The sequence below is a fragment of the Xenopus laevis genome, chromosome 6L (genome assembly GCF_017654675.1).
Source record: "Xenopus laevis strain J_2021 chromosome 6L, Xenopus_laevis_v10.1, whole genome shotgun sequence".
Classification (NCBI taxonomy): domain Eukaryota; kingdom Metazoa; phylum Chordata; class Amphibia; order Anura; family Pipidae; genus Xenopus; species Xenopus laevis.
The window spans coordinates 151,146,589-151,172,938 of record NC_054381.1 but is presented as its reverse complement, the minus strand read 5'-3'; the positions used below and the strand labels follow the sequence as shown (position 1 = coordinate 151,172,938).

The 26,350-nt window shown below is 38.1% G+C and overlaps 1 protein-coding gene across 2 annotated transcripts in view; it reads left to right on the top strand.

Moving 5' to 3' along the window:
• Window positions 1–26,350, top strand: part of LOC108719407 (transmembrane protein 65) — a 47,547-nt gene that overhangs the window by 15,557 nt on the left and 5,640 nt on the right. The window contains exons 2-5 of one of the 2 annotated variants that reach the window (XM_041566634.1): window positions 8,021–8,080; window positions 15,105–15,149; window positions 18,263–18,330; window positions 26,022–26,076. In XM_041566634.1, the coding sequence (XP_041422568.1) occupies window positions 8,021–8,080; window positions 15,105–15,149; window positions 18,263–18,330; window positions 26,022–26,076 (228 nt within the window). The remainder of the gene's footprint in view (window positions 1–8,020; window positions 8,081–15,104; window positions 15,150–18,262; window positions 18,331–26,021; window positions 26,077–26,350) is intronic. The other variant, XM_018268255.2, reaches the window with a different exon arrangement.

The window sequence follows — 26,350 nt, the reverse complement described above, 5'->3', positions numbered from 1 at the left end:
AAAAAGCTAAATAACTCAAAAACCACAAAAAAACAAAAGATGAAAACCAAATGCAAATTGTCTCTGCATCATACTAATTTAAAAGTGAACAAACCCTTTAAAGCTGGTCATTCCACCCACTTGCTAGACTTCTTTTAAAGGAACGGCAACACCAAAAGATTAAAGTGTTTTAAAATTATTAAAATATAATGCATTGTTGCCCTGCACTGGTAAAACTGGTGTGTTTGCTTCAGAAACTGTATTATAGTTTATATAAACAAACTGCTATGTTTCCATGGGGGCAGCCATTCAACCATTCAAAGCTGAAAAAGGAAAAGGCACAGGATACACAGCAGATAACAGATATGCTCTGTAGTATACAATGGGATTCCTCAGAATGTATCTGTTATCTACTGTGTATCCTGTGCTTGAATGGCTGCCCCCATGGCTACACAGCAGCTTGTTTATATAAACTATAGTAGTACTTATCTGTTATCTACTGTGTATCCTGTGCTTGAATGGCTGCCCCCATGGCTACACAGCAGCTTGTTTATATAAACTATAGTAGTACTTATCTGTTATCTACTGTGTATCCGGTGCTTGAATGGCTGCCCCCATGGCTATACAGCAGCTTGCTTATATAAACTATAGTAGTACTTATCTGTTATCTACTGTGTATCCTGTGCTTGAATGGCTGCCCCCATGGCTACACAGCAGCTTGTTTATATAAACTATAATAGTTCTTATCTGTTATCTACTGTGTATCCTGTGCTTGAATGGCTGCCCCCATGGCTACACAGCAGCTTGTTTATATAAACTATAGTAGTACTTATGTTATCTACTGTGTATCCTGTGCTTGAATGGCTGCCTCCATGGCTACACAGCAGCTTGTTTATATAAACTATAGTAGTACTTATCTGTTATCTACTGTGTATCCTGTGCTTGAATGGCTGCCCCCATGGCTACACAGCAGCTTGTTTATATAAACTATAGTAGTCTTTCTGAAGCAAACACCAGTTTTACCTGTGCAGTGCAACAGTGCATTATAATTGCTTTAAAATAAAAAATAAAAATATATTTTGTGCTACTGTTCCTTTAACTTTACAAACAATTTATTCTGCATTCTCCAGAGAAATTAGAATAATTGTCTTACTTGTACCCCTACCTACTTAATACCCAAGGATTGTTTTAATCTGTTTTTAATGCTTTAAATTCTCATGGTCTTTGCCCTTTCCTGCAGTTTGTGCACCAGTGAAACTTACAGAAGTATGTGTTTCATTTACTTAAAAATATCTATTGCAGAGAAAGAGGGTAAAAATCTTTTGTGTTCATTCCATTCATAGATCTGTTGCTTGATTCTCACTGCCCAGTATTTCGTTCAGTTTCAGATGGAGCCTGTATATAAAGTAGGTCGACTAGTTGAGAAAGACTGGCTGGCAGCCATACGTGCCACATCAAGAGATGAATATAAGGCTAAAAATGCAGCCAAACGCTTAGATTCCCCACTGCTTCTCTGAGCTAGTTCCTTTAGTTCTTAAGCTATTGCAGATCTAAAACCCATTGGATCCAATTAAAGCTACAGCTTAAAAAAGGGAGAAGAGTAGCACCAACTGTTAAATATTTAAACCATTGTAGCAAGTTCCTCCCCAACTATTGCCCTTTTTAAAGCCAACATAAAGGGCCTTATTTTTTAAAATCCAAACTTCTTTAGTAATGTAATTAAAAAAAGTCCTACCAAGCTAGAATCCACAATTGGAGCTTATTTGTTATTTTAAAAAAACATGTTTTAATCAAATCGGGGACAAACCCAGAAAAAATTTAGCAAAAATCTAAATTGTACACCTTTTCCTGAAATGCTAGATTTTAAGGGGTGTTTTCCGAAAGCCCGAATTTTTCAGATTTTTGCCTAAAAAGTCTAAAATAGTCAGATTTTCCATCATAAGTTTTTTTTTTTTCACAAAAAAATTAGGATTTTATTTTAAAAGGAGTTTTTGGCATTCAGACTTTTTTTCAATCTCATTTAACTATGTAAAGCTATGTGTGTTTATATTGTAGCCCATGCCTGGAACCCTCAACTAGACAGATCCAGTAAGTCAGAAAATATTAAAATTTTCCAGAATATAAATTAACCCTCTGAAATCCTCTGCATATGTTTTCTGTTCATTTTCAGAACTGAAAATGTGCTGTTCTTTTTCCCTATTTATTTTTTAATTGGGATGTTCCTGATGCATTGTACTTACATTGAAGATTGTTCATTTGCAATTTGCAAAAGCAAAGGGGAAAAAAGAGAGAGGTATATTATACAGTAAAACTCCCATTTTACATTATTCAGGGGATCTGGAAAAAATCATGTAAAATCCGTGGAAATGTTAAAGTAACTTTTTCTTCAAGTATTGAAAGGCTATAAGTACAGGAGTCTGTTTTACTTTGAGATACAATATTTAGTGTGTTAATAACAAGTAGGGATGCACCGAATCAAATATTTTGGATTCGGCCGAATCCCGAATCCTTTGTGAAAGATTCGACTGAATACAGAATCTGAACCCTAATTTGCATATGCAAACCCCTGAAGGGGAGGGAAGAAGAGAACCTTTACTTCCTTGTTTTGTGACGAAAAATCACATTATTTTAAGGATTTGGTTCGGCCAGGCACAAGTATTCGGCCGAATCCGAATCCTGCTGAAAATGGCAGAATCCTGGCCGAATACTGAACCGAATCCTGGATTCGGTGCATCCCTAATAACTAAGTTTGCCACCTTTTAAAAAAAAAAAAAAAAAAAATACCGGTCAGTGGTGGGGGCGGATAATAAAGGGATGCAAAAGGGGCGGGGCCAACGGGCAGTGATGCAAAAAAGGCGGAGCCACAGGGTAGCACAGCAAAAGGGGCGGGGCCACATAGCAGAAGCCAAAGGAAATGTACGTTTTTACTGGAGGGCAAATGCTTTTGTAAAGGGTATTACAAATTACCGGCAGCTACATTGCCGGTAAATTTGTAATACCGGCTAGGCCGGTAAAATACCAGCCGGATGGCAACCCTACTAATAACAAGGGTTAATCATTGCAGTGTTAACGTTACAGTATGGGGGGCATGTGCAAGACTCTCTGTCAGTCACATACACAACCTAAAGCAATAAGTGATTGGTGCAGCAGCAGGACTGTATAAGGGGCAGACTCATTGGAATTGACCATTTACAGGCAGAACCATGGCAGAAAATACATCTGGTTAGTATTTTAAACCTCTTTATTTCACAAATAATAACATTCATAGAGGGGGAAAAAAGGCAGTTTTTGGAAACATCAGGACATAATTTTGATGTAAAATCCTGGAAAACATGACTTAAATCAGGGAAATGCATCCACTGAAATGCCTTATAAATTGGTGGGACCACAAATGAAAAATTTAAAATGCGGGAAAACTTAAAATCAGGGTAATTTAAAATCGAGGTTTCACTGTATTATATTAAAGTACATTTATCACTCTCTATAGGCTTCCTTTGCTATTCATTACCTGGAGAAAATATTCTGTGAAGCACTTATAAATACTGTATGCTCACCTTTAGTTCCTTAGAATTGAGAAAGAATAAAACTCTGTGTATGCAGATTCCCACAGGAGCCCCCCTGACTTGGATGGATTCTGTTCTCAAGCTAAACTTGGTCACTAGTACCCTGGCCTTGAGGCAGAGCCACCTGCTTGGATGTAAGAGCAGTTCTTTGTTTTTCTATGCTGTGGAGTGATATCTATATGCTCCCTACTGGTAACTCCATTTATACCAGTCTCTGGTTCCTGATATTCCATTACAGTCTGTTGTAAATGGGCCTATTCTGTGCAGCTTTTGAGTTGGTAGTTGTTGTTCGTTTTGTATGGTTTTTAAGGATGCACCGAATCCAGGACCCCAAATTAAGTTCTCCATGTTTTCAAGATTGCTTGCTCCTTCCCTCCCATGCTACTCTTCCAAACCTCCATACGTATTGTATTTCTTCTCTTTCACAGAAGCTCTAGACTGTAAGCTCTTGGGAACTGTGCCTTATGTTCCATTTACACTGATATATATTTTATAGATATTTTCAGGTTTTTATATGTACTTTCAAAAAAAATAATACCTTAGTATGCATATTGCATTTTTAGGTCTGCTTAGGCTGGGGGTATAAAGGGAATCAAGCTGGCCTTTTCACTCATTAATGGGGAATTTGGAAAAATAATGTAATGTCCAGAATTTTTCATAGAAGCATTTAGTCTAAACAAGGTTTTCTGAGTCTCTTCCTCTGTTAAAGGGGCGGTTCACCTTTAAGCTAAATTTTAATATGTTATAGAATGGCCAATTCTAAGCAACTTTTAAATTGGTCTTCATTATTTATTTATTTTTATAGTTTTTGAATTATTTGCCTTCTTCTGACTTTTCAGTTTTCTAATGGGGGGTCACTGACCTCATCTAAAAATTAAATGCTCTGTAAGGCTACACATTTATTGTTATTGCTATTTTTTATTACTCATCTTTCTATTCAGGCCTCTCCTATTCATACTTCAGTTACTTATTCAAAGCAATTCATGGTTGCTAGGTTAATTTGGCCCCTAGCAACCAGATGGCTGAAACTGCAAATTGGAGAGCTGCTAAATAAAAAGCTAAATGACTCAAAAACCACAAATAGTGAAAAATGAAAAACAATTGCAAATTGTCTTAGAATATCCCTCTCTACATCTTACTAAAAAGTAACTCACAGGTGAATAACCCCTTTTTAACTAGGGGTGGACAGTACCAAAGGCTAAATTGACGACAGGTATGGGATCCGTTATCCGGAAACATACCTCCCAACTGTCCTGTTTTTAGAGGGACAGTCCCTCTTTTGACAGCTCAACCAGCAGTCTCTCATTTGTACTGGAAAGTCCAGTTTTTCTCTGCACTGAACAGCCAGAAAAAGAAACAATGTTTCTAACTTTATTGGATTTTGTCAGAGAGCCCAAAACAGCCACCAGGTGCAGCTAAGATACTTTTGTAACAATTTTGAGATAAGCAAATAAGTAATTGTAACAATATAGATAAGGAGATCCCTTAGGGAGAAGTTACTCACAGCCTAAAGGGCAATTCACCTTCATTAGCAAAACTGTAATAACTGAAGAAAAAAAACAGAAATATGTTCAAACTTTCGTAACCTGCCAAATTTTATAAAATCAACATGGTAATTAGGGGGTGTGGCCACAAACAACTTTTTTGTCTCTCTTTTTATTTCCAAAATGTTGGGAGGTATTTGGAAACCCGTTATCCAGAAAGCTAAGAATTACAGAAAGGCTGTCTCCCATAGACTCCATTTTATCCAATAATCCAGATGTTTAAACATGATTTCCTTTTTCTCTGTAATAATAAAACAGTAGCTTGTACTTGATCCCAACTAAGATATAATTAATCCTTATTGGAGGCAAAACCAGCCTATTGGGTTTATTTAATGTTTACATGATTTTCTAGTAGACAAGTTATGAGGATCCAAATTACGAAAGATCTGTTTTCTGGAAAACCCCAGGTCCCAAGCATTCTGGATAACAGGTCCCATATCTTGACTGTAATACAATCAGAAATATTTCCTTGTCTGTCTTTCATGGAGGTCACAGTTCAGCAGTTCCCTCCCTCCTTGATGGATTCTGGATTTCACACCAGCGCTAATTTGATTTAGAACTATAAAGCCCATCACACTGTGCGCTGAAGATTTGTGACAAGCACATTGTACAATCAATTGTTCTCACCGTCTCTATAACAAGTGTACATAACATCCGGAGAGAAGCATTGCGGGGATATGGGGAATGGGATAATTGGGAGGGGACGCGTAATTAGAAAATCAGACCATTCAGATGTTAATTTGTAATTCATTTTATTATTATTCCAGTCTGATGGCATCCATAACGAAGGGATAATTGCAGGCATTTTCCTTTCTCGTTTCAGAATTGTAGCCTTAATTCAGCTACTTAACTGATTTCAAGCCATTTATGTTTTGTTTTAGGAATAATAAGCAAACACACGAAAAAGCAGTTATAACCAAATTACCATTTATATATTAATTTCTGTGTCCAAGGGTCACACAGCCAGGCTGCAGAGTACTGAGGGTAACAATCTGATATCTCTTGCTGCGTTCTTTGTCTGAGATTCTTTTTCATTGGGACAATTTTATTTTAAAGGATAATTAAACCTTCAAAATAAGTATATGTAAAATTGATGAGGGGGCTATTCTAAGCACTTTTGCAATGTACATTCATTATTTATTTTTAATTCCAAGATATTAAAGGATACATGTACTGTTAACATCAATGAATTACAACAGCGCCACCTGCTGGTCATTTTCTGACCACCAAGTAGTCAAGGAAGTTGTCAGGAGAAAGAAAGAGGCATATCTTTTAAAATAAAATTGTCCCAATGAAAAAGAATCTCAGACAAAGAACTCAGCAAGAGATATCAGATTGTTACATTAATTGATGTTAACAGTACATGAATCCTTTAATATCTTGGAATTAAAAAAATAAATAAATAATGAATGTACATTGCAAAAGTGCTTAGAATAGCCCCCTCATCAATTTTACATTCACTTATTTTTAAGGTTTATTTATCCTTTAATTATAATAAAGGTATAGGATCTATTTTCCAGAATTCTTGGAACTTAGGGGTTTTTCAGTTAGTTCCCATCAAGTTCAAAGTACTGTTTAAAGGGGTGGTTTACCTTTAAGTTACGTTTTAGTATTTTATAGAATGGCCAATTCAAACTTTTTAATTGGCCTTTATTATTTATTCCTTATAGTCCATTATCTGCCGCCTTCTGCTGACTATTTCCAGCTTTCAAATGGGGGTCACTGACCCCCATCTAAAAATAAATTCTCTAAGGCTACACATATTTTGTTATTGCTACATTTTATTACTCCTGTTGCTATTCAAACCCTCTCCTATTTATATTCCAGTCTCTTATTCAAATCAATGCATGGTTGCTAGGGTAATTTTGCTGAAACTGCAAACTGGAGAGCTGCTGAATGAAAAGCTAAATAACTCAAAAACCACAAATAATACAAAATAAAAACCAATTGCAATAAAAAATTAACACCAATATAAATTGTCTCAGAATACCACTCTCTACATCATACTAAAGGTGAACAACATTTTTAATAAATACAGAGAAAAGGGAAATCATATTTAAAATCTTTTGCTTTAAATGGACTGTAATTCGGCACATTCTGGATGTTCTAGATCACGATTTTCTAATAAGGGATACTAGTACAGGTATGGGAGCTGTTATCCAGAATACTTGGGACCTGGGGCTTTCCACAGATAACAGATCTTTCCATAATTTGGATCTTCAAACCTTAAGTCTACTAGAAAATCAGTTAAACATTAAATAAACCCAATAGGCTGGTTTTGCTTCCAATAAGGATTAATTATATCTTAGTTGGGATCAAGTACAAGCTACTGTTTTATTAATACAGAGACAATTTTGGAGGAGTATTTGAATAAACTGAAGTCTATGGAAGGCGGCCTATCTGTAATTTGGAGCTTTCCGGATAACGGTTTCCGGATAATGGATCCCAATACCTGTACCTGTATAGCAGCTTGTTACATTGTTTCTTTAGGGTCTGTAATGTCAAGTAGTTTGGCTGTTTACACTTTTAATTGAGATAAGATTCAGATACAAATACAATTCCTATTCATACCCCATTATACAGTATATATATTTATATGTTTTCCATTTACAGGTTGTCAATTGCTTTGGAATTTCAGTGCTATTAAACACTGCAGGTCTGCTCCTTACAGGGTAACTTTCCGTACATATGATGGATTACAGTCTTACAGATTACAGTGGCAGACATAATTCAATTGAATTAATTTGCTCCCTCAGTCTGCATTTGAGAGCATCAGGAGGAAAACCGCTGCTTCATTTTATTGCCTTCTCTATTACCGTAATATATTGGTGAGAAATGTCTTGCTTTTGGTACAAAAACGTGCTGCATTTAGAAACCAGCACATATTGTGCAGTGAAAATAAAAACCAAAATGTGTTTTTTAAATTATTTCCAGCCTCCCGATATCCCAAAACCCACCTGTTCAAGAATAGCCGGATTCATGAGTTGCCTTCAGGTATCGGTAGTCATCATGGTACATCAACCTGCGTGTGGAGTGACACTTTGGCTATCTATGTGGCTAGTGTCTGTCTGCTCCTTGTTTGGCAACAGGCTTTCCAGTGTGACTTGAAAAGCTCAGCTGCATGATGCATGTATTGGCACAGATTATTGACTATTAAAGTACTGGCTTATTTAAAAGCTGTATTTATGTTAAAGGGGTGGTTCAGCTTTAAATTAACTTTTCATATGTTATAGAATGGCCAATTCTAAACTTTTCAATTGGTCATATTGTTGCCCATGAACAGTGCTGGGGTGCCCACTGCTCTTGTTAGTCGTGCAGATGTGTAATATCAGCTGCTTGTGGTAATGTATCGCAGGGAATGTGAAGAGTGTGGTACTGTGGGCATGTTACATGCGAAATATGTAGCTCCTCAATGACTGTGCCAACTCTGAGGGCAGAGACACACGCTCAGATTCGGGGAGATTAGTTGCCCAGCGACAAATCTCCTCTTCTTCTGGGCGACTAATCTCCCCGAATTGCCTCCCGTTGGCTAGAATGTAAATCGCCCGGCGGGATGGCAATCGGTGCGCTTCGTTTGCCAAAGTTGCAGAAAGTTCGGGCGACTTTGGAAAACGAATTGCTCCGAGTGCCATCCCACCTGTGATTTACATTCTAGCCGACGGGAGGCAATTCGGGGAGATTAGTCGCCCCGAAGAATAGCCGATTTATCGGCAGGCGACTAAATCTCCCTGCAAATCTGAGTATGTGTCTCCGCCCTAAAGCCAGCCGGCAGGATTAAACTATTGTTTTAGGTTTTGTTATATTTAATTGACAAATATGGTTTCTTGATCTTTTTTGTGTTTCTTCATAAAAAAATGAAGCATCTTTGAAGCACAAGTCCCTAAACAGCTGTTGTATGTTATCAAGGAATGCCTTAGGCATAGGGGCGGGGCAGACAATTACTTTCACTTTCCATTCAGCACTTCCTAGATGTCTCTGCTCTCCCCACATTCCCCCAGTTCTCTTCACCGTTTAATTGTGTAACCAGTGCATGGGGATGGACATCGGGTCCTAGAGTCCAGCTCGGAACCAATTTCTAAGACCCAAACCCGCAACCCGCATATTTACCCACTTTGATCCGCTACCCGACCCGGACCCGCAACTGCCTTATCCGCAACCCGCCGACCACCATCAAATAGGAAGTGATGGTGCTGCAACCCGGAAGTGACCATCAAAAGTGGGAGGGACATAAACAAGTTTTGTAAAATATTATATAAGATAAGAAATTTAGATGAGCCCCGCAACCCGCACAAACAAGATTCTGAGTTGATACAAGGCTTGTCTTAATAACAGTTTCCACAAAATGGCTCCTGCCTGCTTGTTATAATTATGAATTCCCAGACTGAAGGAAACAAGATTCAAATAATTTATACAGTGTAAATAAAGTTCATTTTGCTTGACTAATGTGATAACATAGGATTTAGAATAATTGTTTTGGGTGACGGGTCCCCTTTAAAACAACTGAAGTTATTACAATAACAATATATTTTTTGAGGGGCAGATTTTGCTCAGGTTTCAAATTGCAAAATAGGGTTTGGACTCAATTGTTGGCCCAAATTCTTGCAGAGGATTCAGTATTTCATGAATCCATATATATATTAAGTGGGTTATTTATTTTTCTGAATGCCAAAAGCTATAACTATAAAACTATAAAATCCAAATTTTTTGTGTTTTTCGACATTTATCATACCCCGAGGATACAAAAAGTCTGAATCTGAAAACTCGCCATCTCAGACCTGCCGAGGTTATATACAAGTCAATGGGAGAGGCCCCTATCCTATTTGGAAGTTTCTGTGGTCTGCGCGGTTAGCCCGAAAAGCCGTCAATTTCAGGCTTTTTGGGGGAAATCTGAAAAGTGGGGCTTTTCAGGAAAAAGCTTGAAAAAAAAAGTGATTCAGGAAAAACCTCAGAAAAAAACGTATGGTTTTATCGAGTTTTCCCCCGATTCGATAAAATTGTGCTTTTTTTAATAATAGATAAGGTCAAATCAGGGATTCTAGTTTGGTCAGACTTTATTTTAAAAAATCTGAAAAATTCGAATTTTGTTAAATAACCCCCTAAATGTTTATGGCTTGCATTAAAATATGTTTGGCTTGTCCAGGTACTTTCTATTATAAAAAAATCCACATTGTTGTTAGTTTTGATATAAAATACTAATGGGTCTTTGCTTTCTTTATACACGGACACCCTCCAGCTCCCTGGCATCAGAGGAGTTCATTGTATATAAACAAGCCACTCCCTCCCCCCTACTGTTGAATGGGTCTCAGGCTTACAGATGAGGAGGAGTACATTATATAAGGGACTTAATTTGGGGAAGTTGCATTTCCTCCTCCTCCTAAAATAACTCAAAATGATTCAACTTTTAAACTAAGGTACATTCCGTTTCACCATTGTGCACTCTTTTTAACAACTGAAATTCTAGTTAGATTGGTATTTTTTAATTAGAATGCATTTTCAAGGCAACCCCTTATGTTGAGCAGAGGTGTACATATATTGCACACTTAACAAGAAAGATTGCAGCGTGCGTTGATGCAGAACAAAAGACATTTTTCAAATAAATTGGTAGAAGGACTGGAAGATTTATTTGGAATAAATTCATGGCAGATAGTGGGGACTCGCCTTTGTTGTTATTTTTCTGTTCCTGAGATGACTGCACGCGTTTCCCGTCCCAGGCTGGAGCAGAGTTCAAATCGGTATTTGATCCTCTCCAAGCAGCAGCCATTCATAATAAGTCAAAAGATTTCTATTTCTGGATTGTGCTGGTGCAGGAAAAAGCTGAACGTTGGCCTGACTGCCTTCTGCGCAGCATCCGTTCTGCCAGAAAGGATCATTAACCCGTCTTGTTTATACAGAGCCTAATATAAGGATTTTACCTTCTGCTGTTTCAATGACAAGCTTCCGTTAGAATGCTGAATAGTGCTGGGTACAGATGAAGAGGTATCCTTGTGTAGCCCTAGGACATTACAGAAGATGGCACCACCAGCCTTTGGGCAGCATGCCATGTAACATATGCCATACCCTTCCTGCTAATGTGTTTAATATTTTCAGTTGACCCCTAAGCTCCGCTTCTCTACAGCAGCCCGGAGCACACTGAGCATGTGCAGAGTCACTGACACCCAAAAGATGTCTTTCCTAATAAGATCCAAGATAGGGAGCTGCTGTGAGCAATTTAAAGGCAGGGATAGTTAGTTGAAGGGGTTGTTCACCTTCCAAACTCTTTTTTTTTTTCTTCTTTCTTTCTTTCTTTCAGTTGTTTTCAGATTGTTCCCGAGAAATAAAGACTTTTTTCAATTACTTTCCATTATTTATTTTTTACTGTTTTTCCAAAATCTAAGTTTAAATTCGAATTCTCTGGTGTTTGAGTCTGGCAGCTCAGTAATTCAGGTGCAGACTCTGAACTATTACAGTTTTGCAACATTTAGTTGATCCATTTCTCAGCAGCATCTCTGGAGTATCAGCAACTATTGTATCAAGTCTAACAGCTGCCTGTAATGAAACCCAGAGATTCTGCTCAACAAGGGTAAAGATAAGAAATGTATCAACTAAATGTATCCATTTAGAACAGTTTACACAGCTTCCCCAGAGCTGCTTCAGAAGGTGAAAAATTACACTTCACACTTCAATATTAGAAAAGCAGTCACACATAGAAAATAGAAAGTCATTGGAAAAAGTCTTTATTTCTGGGGATCTAACTGAAAACTAGTTGTGTAAAGGTGAACCACCCCTTTCAAGTTGACTTTTAAAAGTTATAAAGTGACCAGTTTGCCATCTTTTTCTGACTCTTTCCAACTTTTTAATAGAGGTCATTGACCCTAGAGTCCTGCATTGGGTCGGGGACCCACAGAATACCCACAAAGTGGTCGGGTTTCAGGCAAAATAATTCTTTTTTTCTTTGGGAAGAGGCGACACTGGAGCTACGTCTCATCCAGTCAAATGTGATGTCCCTTCCGGTTGCGCTTTTCCCCCGGTTTGGAAGGTTATTTGGCCTTTTGTGGGTCGAGTCTGGTAGCGTGAACATGTGGGTCAAATTGTGGGTTGCAGGTACGGGTTTTGAAAAATGCAGACTGATCCCATCTAAAAACAAATGCTCTGTAAGGCTAAAATGTATTGTTATTGCTACTTATTATTACTCTTCTTTCTATTCAGATCCTCTCCTATTCATATTTCAGTTTCTTATTCAATTTAATGCATGGTTGCTATGGTAATTGGACCCTAGCAACCAGACTGCAGAAATTGCAAACTGGAGAGCTGCTGAATAAGAGCTAAATAACTCAAAAACCACATATAAGAAAAATTAAAAACCAATTGCAAATTGTCTCAGAATATCACTCTCATCATATCATCACATCATACCCAAAGTTAACACAAAGGGGAACAACCAATTTAATGCTGTGGTGTAATGTGTAGTGTTTCTTTAAACCCCCATATCATTTTCTGTATTTGAGGATCTCTTGATAGACAGAAGGAAAGTAGGAAGCGCATTAGGATATATTTTTCATGCATATAATCTATGGCTTTTCAAGAATAATAGAGAAGATAAAGCAATCGTAATCATCCCATCACTTCCCATTTCCATTATCCCATGGAAACAAGGACAGATGTGCTTTTGTGCCATTATCATAGGTTATGGGCTGCTTGCTGCACTCCCCTTTGAAGTCATTGAGACACCATAGTGATTGATGGGGCTGTATTCATACTAATAATACTAATAATAAGTGCAGTCAGTTTATACCCCTCACCCCCAAACTGTTCTGCAGAGCTTAGTATGTGCGCCTATCGGTGGCAAAAGATTGAGGTTCACAGAGTGAATGATTTGAATCTGTCCCTGATTATGACCACCCATTGATTGTCTCAACAGAGTGTGAAATTCAGCCCATAAGTGTGTCAGATGAGAGGTTGAAGTCCTTGCATCCACCAGTACATTTTTTTTTTTTTAAAAGGATAAGTAAACCTTAAAAATAAGTGAATGTAAAATTGATGAGGGGGCTATTCTAAGCACTTTTGCAATGTACATTCATTATTTATATATATATATATATATATATATATATATATATATATATATATATATATATATATATATATATATATATATATATATATATATATATATATATATATAATTTTTTTTTTTTTAATTCCAAGATATTAAAGGATGTACGGTTAACATCAATGAATTTTGTTACAATAATTTTGGTACCACCTGCTGGTCATTTTCTGACCAGTCTGACCAGTATTTCTGAACCAATATGGGTGTTCGGCAGCATGCCGCCCCCTAAAATCCTGCCGCCCCCTAAAATCCTGCCGCCCTAGGCCCAGGCCTTGGTGGCCTCTCCACAAATTTGGGTTGATCATAATACACAGTATTTGTCTGCAGGTTAAAGGGATTCTGTCATGATTTTTATGATGTAGTTTTTATTTCTAAATTACACTTTTTACACTGAAAATAATTCACTCTGCAATATAAAATTTAATTCCTGAACTAGCAAGTGTATTTTACTAGTTGTAATATTGGTGTGCAGGTGCAGCTCAGGTCATTTTGCCTGGTCATGTGCTTTCAGAAAGAGCCAGCACTTTAGGATGTAACTGCTTTCTGGCAGGCTGTTGTTTCTCCTACTCAATGTAACTGAATGTGTCTCAGTGGGACATGGGTTTTTACTATTGAGTGCTGTTCTTAGATCTACCAGGCAGCTGTTATGTTATGTTAGGGAGCTGTTATCTGGTTACCTTCCCATTGATGTGTTGTTAGGCTGCTGGGGGTGGGAAGGGAGGGGGTGATATCACTCCAACTTGCAGTACAGCAGTAAAGAGTGACTGAAATTTATCAGAGCACAAGTCACATGACTGGGAGCAGCTGGGAAACTGACCATATGTCTAGCCCCAAGTCAGATTTCAAAATTAAATATAAAAAAAAAAATCTGTTTGCTCTTTTGAGAAATGGATTTCTGTGCAGAAGTCTGCTGGATCAGCACTATTAAAGCTGGCCAAAGACACAAAGATTTGATCGTACTAATCTCCGTTTCGTACGATTTTCAGGCCGTGTTTCGAGTGTCCCAACATTTTTCTGCCATGGCGATCAGTCGTTCAGACGATCAGACAGGTTAGAAAATTTCTGTCGGCTACCGATAATATCTCTGCATGTATTGCTGATTTGACGATATCAGTGGGAGACTGTCTTCAGCTTTTCTTGGACATAACTTTCGTACGATTGCTGTCAGGGGCAGAACATCAGCTGATCTCTTCTTTAACTACTTTATTTGATCTGAATGGTTAGTGGCAGGTCGGGAGATGGTACAGACTGATTTTGGCTACCAATTCCTCTTGATTTGGATCGTAACAGAAAAGCAGCATTTGGGCCCATTGATGATCTAATCATTACATTGACTCTTGACCCAAATAATCAGTTCAGCCAGATTGGGCCAGGCCAAGCACATGGTAATGAGCGGAGGATCTGCCGTATGGCCGACTTTATAAAGTCCACGAGGGGTGTTCAGAAGCCATGTACCCTGTAAGGATGATTCATAAAAAGTCTAGGAGGCCATGGATATGATATAGCTGTAGCCTTACTCTTCTGCCATGTTCATGTTAAAATGTTTTATACGCCACAGAGCATCCATTATCTGTTTGGATCTCATTCAAGCCTCTCAGTACATTAGTCAATCCCTTCTGAGAATCTCAATCATCTGTTCCAGGTGCTCACGGCTAGGGAGAATTCTCCCTGTGTGTTTCAGTTGCCGTTGCGATACGATACTAAAAAATGTACTAGTCAACTGGATTTCTTATATTAACTCCTTCTGGATCACCATCACAGATCTCTCGGCAACTAATGTTAACCGCAGCAGAATAGCCATAGTTCAGACTGGATATAATGAATAATGTACCCCCACTTGTAAAACATAAGGATATTCAAAGTCACTAATCCTTATTCACATGTATCCTGGCAAAATTGATAATTTCTTTCTTTTTTTTGTTGTTTCAGAAAAACTGGAAGTCGACCCGCCTTCTTCAGGGCAACTAAAGCACGGTGAGACGCCAATTCATTGCATTTTCTGTTCATTTGTGTTTGCGAAATTATCAAGAAGTGACAGCCGGGTGACTGGCAGATTTGGTATGGGAGCTGCCAGTTTGTTCAACAGAGGAAGATCTGCAGATTAATAGGTTTTCCTTAGTGCTGATCGGACTGTGAAGTTGCCCCTGTGACTATTGCTGAACTGCAATTAGCTGTCTGGAGGTTGCCAGCTTACAGGAACCAGAGCCAACATGCTGAACATGCCTGGTGCAGATATATACTTGGAAATCTATTTATGTGATGACCTTGACATTTGTCTTTCTACATGTAACCAGTAGATCCCCAAACGGCAAGTCCAGCTTTCCTAGAGAAGGACTTAAAGGAGAAGGAAAGGTTAAAACTAAGTAAGCCTTATCAGAAAGGTCTATATAAATACACCAGTAAACCCTCAAAGTAATGCTGCTCTGAGTCCTCTGTCAAAAGAAACACCACATTTCTTTCCTTCTATTGTGTACTCATGGGCTTCTGTATCAGACTTCCTGTTTTCAGCTTAAACCTCCAGGGCTAGGGCTTGAGCATGCTCAGTTTGCTCCTCTCACCCCCTCCCTTCTCTGCTGTAATCTGAACCCAGAGATATAAGTGAGCAGGGAGAGACTCTGGCAGGAAGTGATATCACTCCAAGCTAATATGGCAGCTGCTATCCTAAACAAACTGAGACAACTTCTAGAGCTGTTTACTCAGGTATGGTAAAGCATTCTACAGAATAAATATAATGTTATAGCTTGCACTATTGCAGCTTCTCCTTTAAGCAGTGGTAGGGGAGACTTGCGTTGAATGACATCTGGGGGAGATGTAGAGTTGTTACTGATTTACTGTAAAGTTGCTTAAAGTGCTATTGATGATATTAGCAGTTTTACACTGCCAGAAGCTTACTGATGTAACTGTTACTGATGCAAGAGGCATCCGATGACACTTCTCTGCTCATTTATCTTGTTTCTGCCACACTGGGATATGGAACTGAGGAGAGAAGTTCCACAAGACAACTATTTCATTTGTTTCTTAAAGGGGTGGTTCACCTTTAAGCTAACTTGTAGTATATTATAAGCATTTTTTTTTCAATTGGTCTTAATTATTTCTTTTTTATAGTTTTTGAATTATTTGCCTCCTTCTTCTTTCTCATTGGCTTACAAATGGGGAGTCACTGACCCCATGGAGTCACTGACCCCATTTAAAAACAAATGCTCCGTAAGGCTATACATTTATTGTTATCTCTACTCTTTCTATTCAGACTCTCTCCTCTTCATAGTCCAGTGTCTTAATCAATCAATTTATGGTTGCTAGGGTAATTTGGACACTAGCAACCAAATGGCTGAAACGGCAAGCCTGAGATCTGCTGAATAAAAAGCGAAATAACTCAAAAACCACAAATAATAAACCATTTACAAATTGTCTCAGAATATCCCTCTCTACATCATACTAAAAGTTTACTCAAAGGTGAACAACCCCTTTAAAGGAGACCTAATGTTATAATAACTGTGTTGTGGCAAATGTTCTTAAATCTATTATTCAGCCCCTGGCCAGTGTCCATGTACAGTGGAGTGAAAAGCTGACTTTTTTTTTTAGGGATGCACCAAATCCAGGATTCGGTTCGGTATTGGCCAGTATTTGGCCCTTTTCCAAACCAAATCCTAATTTGCATATATATGACTTTTTGTCACAAAACAAGGAAGTAAAAAAATGTTTCCCCTTTCCACCCCTAATTTGCATGTTCAAATTAGGAATCGGTTCGGTTTTCGTCCGAATCTTTCACGAAGGATTTTGGGGTTCGGCCGAATCCAAAATAGTGGATTCGGTGCATCCCTACTTTTTTTTTCTCTACTGAATTTGGCTTTTCAGTTTACTTTGTGTTCACACCTGAACCAGAACAGTAGAAGAACAACCAGAAGAAGACATGGGTGCTCCTGTTACAAATGAATCATCTTAGCCATGTAAAACTGCTAATGTCATAAAAACTAAAGAAAAGGCCTTTCCCAAGTAAACTGAATGTTTGAATCATTCTAAAAATAAGTAGCTTTGCATATATTAATATAATGTAAATGTAACCCCTCTATTTTTTTCTACTTTTCAAGACATGATCGGGGTTATCGAAATCCGAATTTTTCTTATAATTTTATTTAAAAAAAGTGCGTGCAAACTAGAATCTACGATTTGACCTTATTTATTATTAAAAAAAAAAGAACAATTTAATCAGATCAAGGGGAAACTCGTTAAAATTTAGCAAAAATCCGAATCGTGTGATTATTTGCAGATTTCCCCCCCGAAAAAGTTGTTTTTTGTGGGGCTTTTTCCCTAAAAGTTCTGCATTTTTCAGAGTTTTGCCTGAAATAGTCGGGCTAATTCCAGCGCGGACCACAGAAATTTCCAGATAGGATAGGGACCTCTCCCATTGCCTTATATACAACCTCACAGGTCTGAGATGGAGGATTTTAGGATTCAGATTTTTTCCATCCTCTGGGTATAATAAATCTCAAAAAAATTCTAGTTTTTTTTCCCCACTTAAAAAAGTGCATTTGAATTTTAATAAATAACCGCCTAACAGTTTTTACTCTGCTAAAATAATGAATTTGAAACAGTAGCATTACCTGCTGTACATTTTGGGCCGAACTCTGGTCAGTTCTAAGTAGAGCGGTAACACAAGACTTTCCTCTGCTCACAAGATAAAGTTTCTGACAACTGTCGCCAGTAGGCGAAAATAAACAGCAGGTGTTTCAAGTTCATTATATTATTATTAAATTACTACATTGCCACAATCCTGAATCACTAAGAGAAAATCTCCTACATGGATTATATTTTTCTGCATCATTTTGTGATGTTGGCAAAGAACTTTTCAAGTTCATTCCTGAATAAAATGAATGACCCAAGGACAGAACACTTTACTGTGTCATATTGAAGCTTCAGTTTTTGTATAATTATAAATATAAAAATCTACACCGTTTTATTTAGCCGTTTTGCTCTCTCATGGTGCTGTAAATGTGAAATGATCCAATTTAGTAACAAAGTATTTCATCTTTCTATGTGTTGGTCATCACTGTGTTCTGTGCAGTTTAACTTTTTTTTTTTCCTTTCAGTTTTGTTCCACAATGCTCTTCCATTCGTAGGATTTGGCTTCTTGGATAATGCCATCATGATTGCTGCCGTAAGTTCTATTTCCTATATTTTTCCTAGAATCGTCTATTAATTAGTAAGGGAAGTGACTGGCATGCTTTTGGTAACAAAGCCACTGCCTTCATGTTAGTGTTCTCGTGTCTGTGTTTGCTTTGCCTTTACTAAATCAGTTATGCCATGTGATTCATTCAAGCAAAACGATAGGTGAGTGTTGTTATTGATATCCCAATAGAGGTATGGGATCTGTTATCTGGAAACCCATTATCCAGAAACAGTGCCGGACTGGGAGTTAAAAGCAATCCTGGCAAAAAAAAGTTGAGCAGCCCACATGCTTACTTCAGATGTTTCCTTAATGCTCTGCAGGGGAAGGATCATACTTTCAAACAGCAGGGGGAGCCCCAGAACTCAGCAGCTTTGTTTGTTTCCCTGTAGAGCAGCTGGCGACCGTGTAGAGATTTGTATCCACAGCAGTCACAGTCAGGTTTCTTATAAAAACGGTACAGATTTATTATTGTTATTATTTATTTTATTATTGGGGATAGGTTTCTTTTTTCAGTTAATAAAGTAAAAATGGAAATTTAGTTTTGCCTTTACATTCTCTGTTTCCAACTCCAGCTGCAGGAACAAAGATCATGGAGCCAGATTTAAACAGATAAACTGGGATTCTATTTGGAGGATTATTTTGCTGCAGCCACTGGTTCTGCAGAGTTGGAGAAAGTTTGTATTAAACAATACACAAACTATAAAATCCACATTAGATTACATGACAACACAGGACCCAGTGCAGTCTGTATATTCTTTTGCTGTTTTGGCTTCTGGCAGATATTTTGACTTGGTCTTATAAAGTTTAACACAGTTACAAGATGGTGACCCCCTGTGGCCAACTTTGAAAATATAAATCATTTGTTTGATTAGGCTTGTGGTGCAGTAAGTTTATGTTTAGTATACAAAATACAGCATTTCTAGCATTATTTTATAGTAGACTTTACATGCCCTTTAAGTATATGGCAAATTTGTAATTGCTGTACAGCTCTTGGCAAAAAAATGTGGCAATTCAAATGCAGGTAAAGAAACTGTTTGAATGCTTCCAACCTATCACTGGGAAGTGTCTCCAAGCAAGTTATGACTGCTGCAGGTCTTCTTTACAGCACTCTGAGGATTAAAATGCTACTTGTGTTCTTAGCCGCTTGAAGTAAAACTAATTCAGCTTGCATTTAACATGTTGTACAAAGAAAATTAACTTATTCATCAGAACAGAGATTGTATTTCTATTGGTGCTATTTCTCACAATGGCTGACAAAGTTCACCATAAAGTAAAGGGGTACAATGCAAAGTTCACCAAAAACTGAAAGAGCAGCTTGGAATAATCTGAAATAGACAGGAATGGTGACTGTCTGCTGAATGTATTAAATCATAATTCAAGCACAGGATACACAGTAGATAACAGATACGTTTTGAAGAATCCCATTGTATACTATAGAGCTTATCTGTTATCTGCTGTGTATCCTGTGCTTTTTCTCCTTTCTTACCTTTGAATGGCTGCCCCCATGGCTACACAGCAGCTTGTTTATATAAACTATAGTAGTGTTTATCTGTTATCTACTATGTATCCTGTGCTTGAATGGCTGCCCCCATGGCTACACCGCAGCTTGTTTATATAAACTATAGTAGTACTTATCTGTTATCTACTGTTTATCCTGTGCTTGAATGGCTGCCCCCATGGCTACACAGCAGCTTGTTTATATAAACTATAGTAGTACTTATCTGTTATCTACTGTTTATCCTGTGCTTGAATGGCTGCCCCCATGGCTACACAGCAGCTTGTTTATATAAACTATAGTAGTACTTATTTATCTACTGTGTATCCTGTACTTGAATGGCTGCCCCCATGGCTACACCGCAGCTTGTTTATATAAACTATAGTAGTACTTATCTGTTACCTACTGTGTATCCTGTGCTTGAATGGCCGCCCCCATGGCTACAGAGCAGCTTGTTTATATGAATTATAGTAGTGTTTCTGAAGCAAACACATCAGTTTTACCAGTGCAGAGCAACACTGCATTATAATGTCATTCCTTTAAAACACTTTAATTTTTTGGTGTTACTGTTCCTTTAATGGGTAGTTCTCAGACTGAGAGGACCAATTCAACTAATTACTCTCATGATTAGGATTAATGGGCCCTGCTCTGCAGATCTGTCAGTCTGATGGATACATGGCTTCTTACCGTTTCCAGAATATGTCAGGGAGTGTTTACAAGCTGCCGGGAGTAGAATGTGCATGTGCCGGAGAGCCGAGCAGAAGGCCAAGTGGAAGCGCTGGCTCACTCCTCACTGTCTCACTTGCCCCCTATTTATAGTGACTCAATTGACTTTCTGTGGAAGGTCAAATGAGACTCTTAAGGACGTAGGAGCAGAAGGGAGGAATTGTCATGGCCAGCCACCTTGGGCCTATTCCTTGGGTGCTGTTTATGTCCTTGACATGGGTTATCCAGCTGAGCATCTAACTGCAATGTCTGCAGGGGAATAATCTGAAAAGCAAATCAATGCTAAGGGTCAGGAATAGGTGTTGCACTCTATTCTGATGCCCTCAGCCCATATTTTTACTGCAAGTCATATATTTCAGTGTAAGAAATGCTTTTAGTGTTACTGGAAACTTAGCATTTTACTTCACATTTGACCTTAAAGGAACAGTTCAGTATAAAAATAAAAACTGTGTAAACAGGCTGTGCAAAATAAAAAATGTTTCTAATATAGTTATTTAGGCAAAAATGTAATGTATAAAGGCTGGAGTGACTGGATGTGTAAAATAATAGCCAGAACACTACTTCCTGCTTTGCAGCTCTATTGGTTTCCACTGACCAGGCAGTAACCAATCAGTGACTGTAAGGGGGGGGGGCCATATGGGACATAACTGTTTAGTGAGTTTGCAATTGATCCTCCGCATTCAGCTCAGGTTTAAAAGCAACAGTTATGACCCATGTGCCCCCCCTCAAGTCACTGATTGGTTACTGCCTGATAACCAATCAGTGGAAACCAAGAGAGCTGAAAAGCAGGAAGTAGTGTTCTGGCTATTATGTTACACATCCAGTCACTCCAGCCTTTATACATTACATTTTTGCCTAGATAACTCTATTAGAAATCTTTTTTTATTTTTATTTTGCACAGTCTATCTGTTTACCCAGTTTTTATTTTTATACTGAACTTTTCCTTTAATGGGTACATTTTTCTTTTTCCATTTCCCTTCTCTATTTTTATATAGCCTTTGTCTCGCAAATTCCCATGTTTCTATGTTCATTTTCTTTTGCCTTTTCCTGTCTGTCTGTCTGTCTGTCTGTCTATCTGTCTATCTTTATCTATCTGTCTATCTTTATCTATCTGTCTATCTTTATCTATCGTTATCTATCGTTATCTATCAATCTTATCTTGCACAATTCGGTGCATTCTTTAAACTTCATCTTAACTTCCATCACATGGTGATGTTACATTTTCTGTTCTGCTCCCTTATTTGCCTTTCCATTCTTTTCATTTCTTATCCTCCATTATATCTCCATATTCTCCCTTTTTGTGCTCTCTGTTCTGCTCTTTGATTTCGCTTTCTTTTGTTCTCTCTTTGCATCTTTTTAGCCATCAGCTCAGAATTTACAATCATTCCATAAGTCAGAGCTTTCTGGATAGCGAGTTTTCAGATAACAGATCCCATACCTATATTTGCCGGTGTAATTCCCTGTGAGCCATGAAGAACTGTGTATGGCTATGTGGGCAGTGGGTCTTTGTCTGGAGGAGGAGGGATGATCTCTGCCTCATTGTATAAACCAGCAGTGCGGCAAGGGTCAAACAAATACTGCTTTTAATTGCAATCTACCAACTTGAAAAGCATGAAACATGTTTAATTGATGTATATTTTCTTTTTCATTAAGAAGCTTTATTTTATAGTTTACATCCTCTCTTAAAGTTTCAGTACAGATATGGGATCCATTATCTGGAAACCCATTATCCAGAAAGCTGTGAATTACAGGCAGGCAATTTCCCACAGACTCCATTTTATCCAAATAATCCACATTTTTAAAACTGATTCCCTTTAATAATAAAACAGTAACTTGTACTTGATCTAAACCAAGATATAATTAATCCTTATTGGAAGCAAAACCAGCCTATTGGGTTTATTTAATGTTTATATGATTTTCTAGTAGACTTAAAGGTATGAAGATCCAAATTATGGAAAGATCCATTATCCGGAAAAACCCAGGTCCCGAGCATTCTGGATAACAGGTTTCCGGATAACATATCCCATACCGGTACTATTTTATTATTGTGATGGAGAAAAAGGAAATCATTTTTAAAAATGTGAATGGTTTCATTATAATGGAGTATAATGGGCCTTCCCATAATTAGGAGTTTTCTGGTTAAGGGGCATGTAAAGGCAAAAAAAAATAAAATCCAATTTTTACTTTAATTTAATGAAAAAGAAACCTATCTCCAAGATACTTTAATTAAGGATAGGAATTGTCAGACGGTCCCTAATTGCTCTGCAGGGAAACAATCATACTTATGAACAGCAGGGGGAGCCCCCGCCTTACTTTCCAGCCATACAGAATTCAAGCAGCTTTGTTTGTTTCCCTGTAGAGCAGTCGGCAACTGTGTAGAGATTTGTATTGGATTTTATTTTTGCCTTTACACCCCCTTTACTGTTTCCAACTCCAGCTGCAGGGACAAAGATCATGGAGCCAGATTTAAACAGATAAACTGGGATTCTATTTGGAGGATTATTTTGCTGCAGCCACTGGATCTGCAGAGTTGGAGAAAGTTTGTATTAAACAATACAAAAACTATAAAATCCACATTAGATTACATGAAAACAGGACCCAGTGCAGTCTGTATATTCTGATTATTAATCAGTCTTGCTGTATCGGCTTCTGGCAGATATTATTTGACTTGTGCTGTTTTGATAATTTATGACGATCCCTAAGCAGCCCAAACCACACTGAGCATGTGCACAGTCTTGGTCTTGCAAAGATGTATAACAAAGTTACAAGATGGTGACCCCCTGGGGTCAACTTTGAAAGCATACTGTAAATCATTACTCAATTTTAGACTTTACTTAATGATTTTCAAGATGACAAATCCTATACCAGTATAATCTGTAATGAGAATAGGTTGTATATATGATAATTGAGATTGGTAGTTCTTTATTTCTATTTTCCTTGCAATTTTGAGCAGCTTGTCCTTGTGGCTGTGATGCCAAGCAATGTGATGGGTAATGGATACATGTAAGGAAAGTTTTGCTCAGTCACGGAGGCTTATAATAGTCCCTATAGCAGGGCAGCAGGACACGTGTGGCACATGGACAATTTGAGACTGTGACAGAGGTGAGAACAGAGCTAGGCCTGCAAGCTGCATTTATATACAAGTAACATCCACAGATACAGGATCCTAAATAAGATCTTCATTGATCTGAAAGAATCTGATATTGCTGTTTTTTAGCTGAACATAGCACACATGTTTCTAGCTTCTTTTCTTTCGTAACAGCTGGCAATGACCCAATTAATTGCTTTAGCTAGTGCATGTGTATCCGTTATCCAGAAAGCTCAGAATTACAGGAAGGCGTCGCTCGTAGACTCCATTTCAAAGGAGTTCTTCACCTTTAAATTAACTTTTAGTACGACGCAGAGAGTGATATTCTGAAACGATTTGCAATTGGTTTTCATTTTTTATTATTCTTGGTTTTTGAGTTATTTAGCTTTTTATTCAGCAGCTCTCCAGTTTGCAGTTTCAGCCATCTGGTTGCTAAGGTCCAGATTACCCTAGCAACATGCACTGATTTGAATAGGAGACTGGAATATGAATGAGTTATAACTGGTAAATGAATAGTTGCTTAGAAATGGCCATTCTATCATATACTAAAAGTTAAAAAAAAAAAATCCTGTTTCTCAGTAATAATAAAACCGTACTTGACCCTAAATAAGCTGCATGACTTCATATTGGTGGCAAAATAATCCTGTTGGGTTTATTTAAAGGAGGACTAAAGCCTAACTAAAGAAGTAACTAGAAATGTTGTACATTATGTTTTGGGCTTCTGTAACAGCCCAAGGCAACCACAGCCCTTTAGCAGTAAAGATCTGTGTCTCCAAAGATGCCCCAGTAGCTCCCCATCTTCTTTTCTGCTGATTCACTGCACATGCTCTGTGCTGCTGTCACTTACTGAGTTTAGGGACCCACTCACAATATACAGTACACATAGAATAGAAATGTCACAATATAAGGCTGATTAGTAATTAATACACATAATTACTACATGGCAGCACAGAAACCAGTGCAATTAGCATCAGAATTTAATAATCAGCAAACCTGTAGCATCAGCTTATATTACAGCCAGGGAAGCTCATTTTCTGCTGGATAATTAGTGACGACCCCTAAGCTTAGCTTCTCAACAGCCAATCAGAGCCCACTGAGCATGTGAGTGTCACAGACACTTTCCAAGATGGTGACCCCCTGTGACAAGTTTGAAGTCCTGGATCATTGCTGCTATTGACAAGCTGAAACTTTAGCCTCTTGCAATAAGTTCTGTATATAAATTATGGCATTTTTAGCCATATTAATTTTTAGGTTTTAGTTCTCCTTTAATGGTTAAGTGAATTTTAGGAGACTTGAGATAAGAGTTCTGTCTCATGCCGGGTACCCGCGGGGTCACCTGAAGAAAAAGTGGGTCACACGGAGGGATGTGGGTAGGATTTTCCAGTGCAGAAATGTGGTCTTGGGTCAGATTTCTGTCTTATATTATCTAAATTTTACTCTTTTACACACTTTTTTTTAAAGACTTTTTTCTGCCCCTTTCTTCTGATGATGTCATGGTTTGCAGCGACAGCACTTCCTTGAGCATGCTCAGTTTGCTCCTTTATCCCTCTCCTCCTCCCCTTCATATTAGTGATGTGGGTGGGCCGGCATTAATCCTGTGGGTTTACCTGTGGGTTGGGCAGGTTAGGGCCGACCTTGGCACAATACTTGCGGGTCGACCATACACTGCTGGCTTCCAGCTTTATAAACATGCGCCCGCTGCTCTGGTGATGTCATTAGCGGGGTGGCACAGGTCTATAAATAGAGGGGAGAAGGCGGGTACGGGTGGACTTGGGTTGGGTGCAAGCAAGTTTGGGTTGTGTGCGGGTTGAGTTTTCTCGACATCAACATAACTACTTCCTGTGTAATCTGAGCCCAGAGCTATGAGTGAGCAGGGCGAGGAAGTGATGTCACACCAAGCTAAAATGGCAGCTGCTACCCTAAACAAACAGCGCTTCTAGAGCTGTTTACTCAGGTAAGGTAAAGCATTCTGCAGAATAAACATTGTTATATCTTGCACTATTGCGGCTAATCTATTGGCAATAAAATGCCTCCGTAGCTTTCCTTCTCCTTTAAGCAATCATCATGAACACCTTTCCCTCAAGGCTGTCGGCTTATAATTTTGTACAAGATTCTGAGCAAACTGATTTGATCTGTAACTGCGCTTGTAATTATAGGAATATCTCTCAGGGGCTCAGTTATAATTATGGGGAACGCTTATGATCCAAGTTTTTTTTTATTTCCGCGCTGGAGCTTTTATACCCATGATGATCTGATCTGCTGTTCTGTATCTGTGTAACACTCTGAGGATTCTAATCCTTATTGCATTTATTTCTGTTTCCCAACCTCACCGGGAGTTGCTTCCTCTTACTGATTTATTTCTGATTGCAGGGGACACAGATAGAACTGTCTATTGGGGTCATTTTAGGAATATCCACCATGGCAGGTGAGTGCCGTTTATATTCCACTTTTTCTTTTTCTGCTATTGGCTGTGGTTCTGCTCATCTAACTACTTGGGAAGGGTTTCAAACAACAGGATTTAAGTCTGAATTCTCACTCTTCAAACTTCTATATCCAATAGCAGCGGTTTTTCATACTAACCCCCCCATTTTATAAATCTTCTTCAGTTCATTGTAGACAACAAGTTTGATGCATTAATAATTTAGGTCTGTGTCATTTAGCATTTTAACCTTAATTGTAAATCAAAACACCAAAAACAT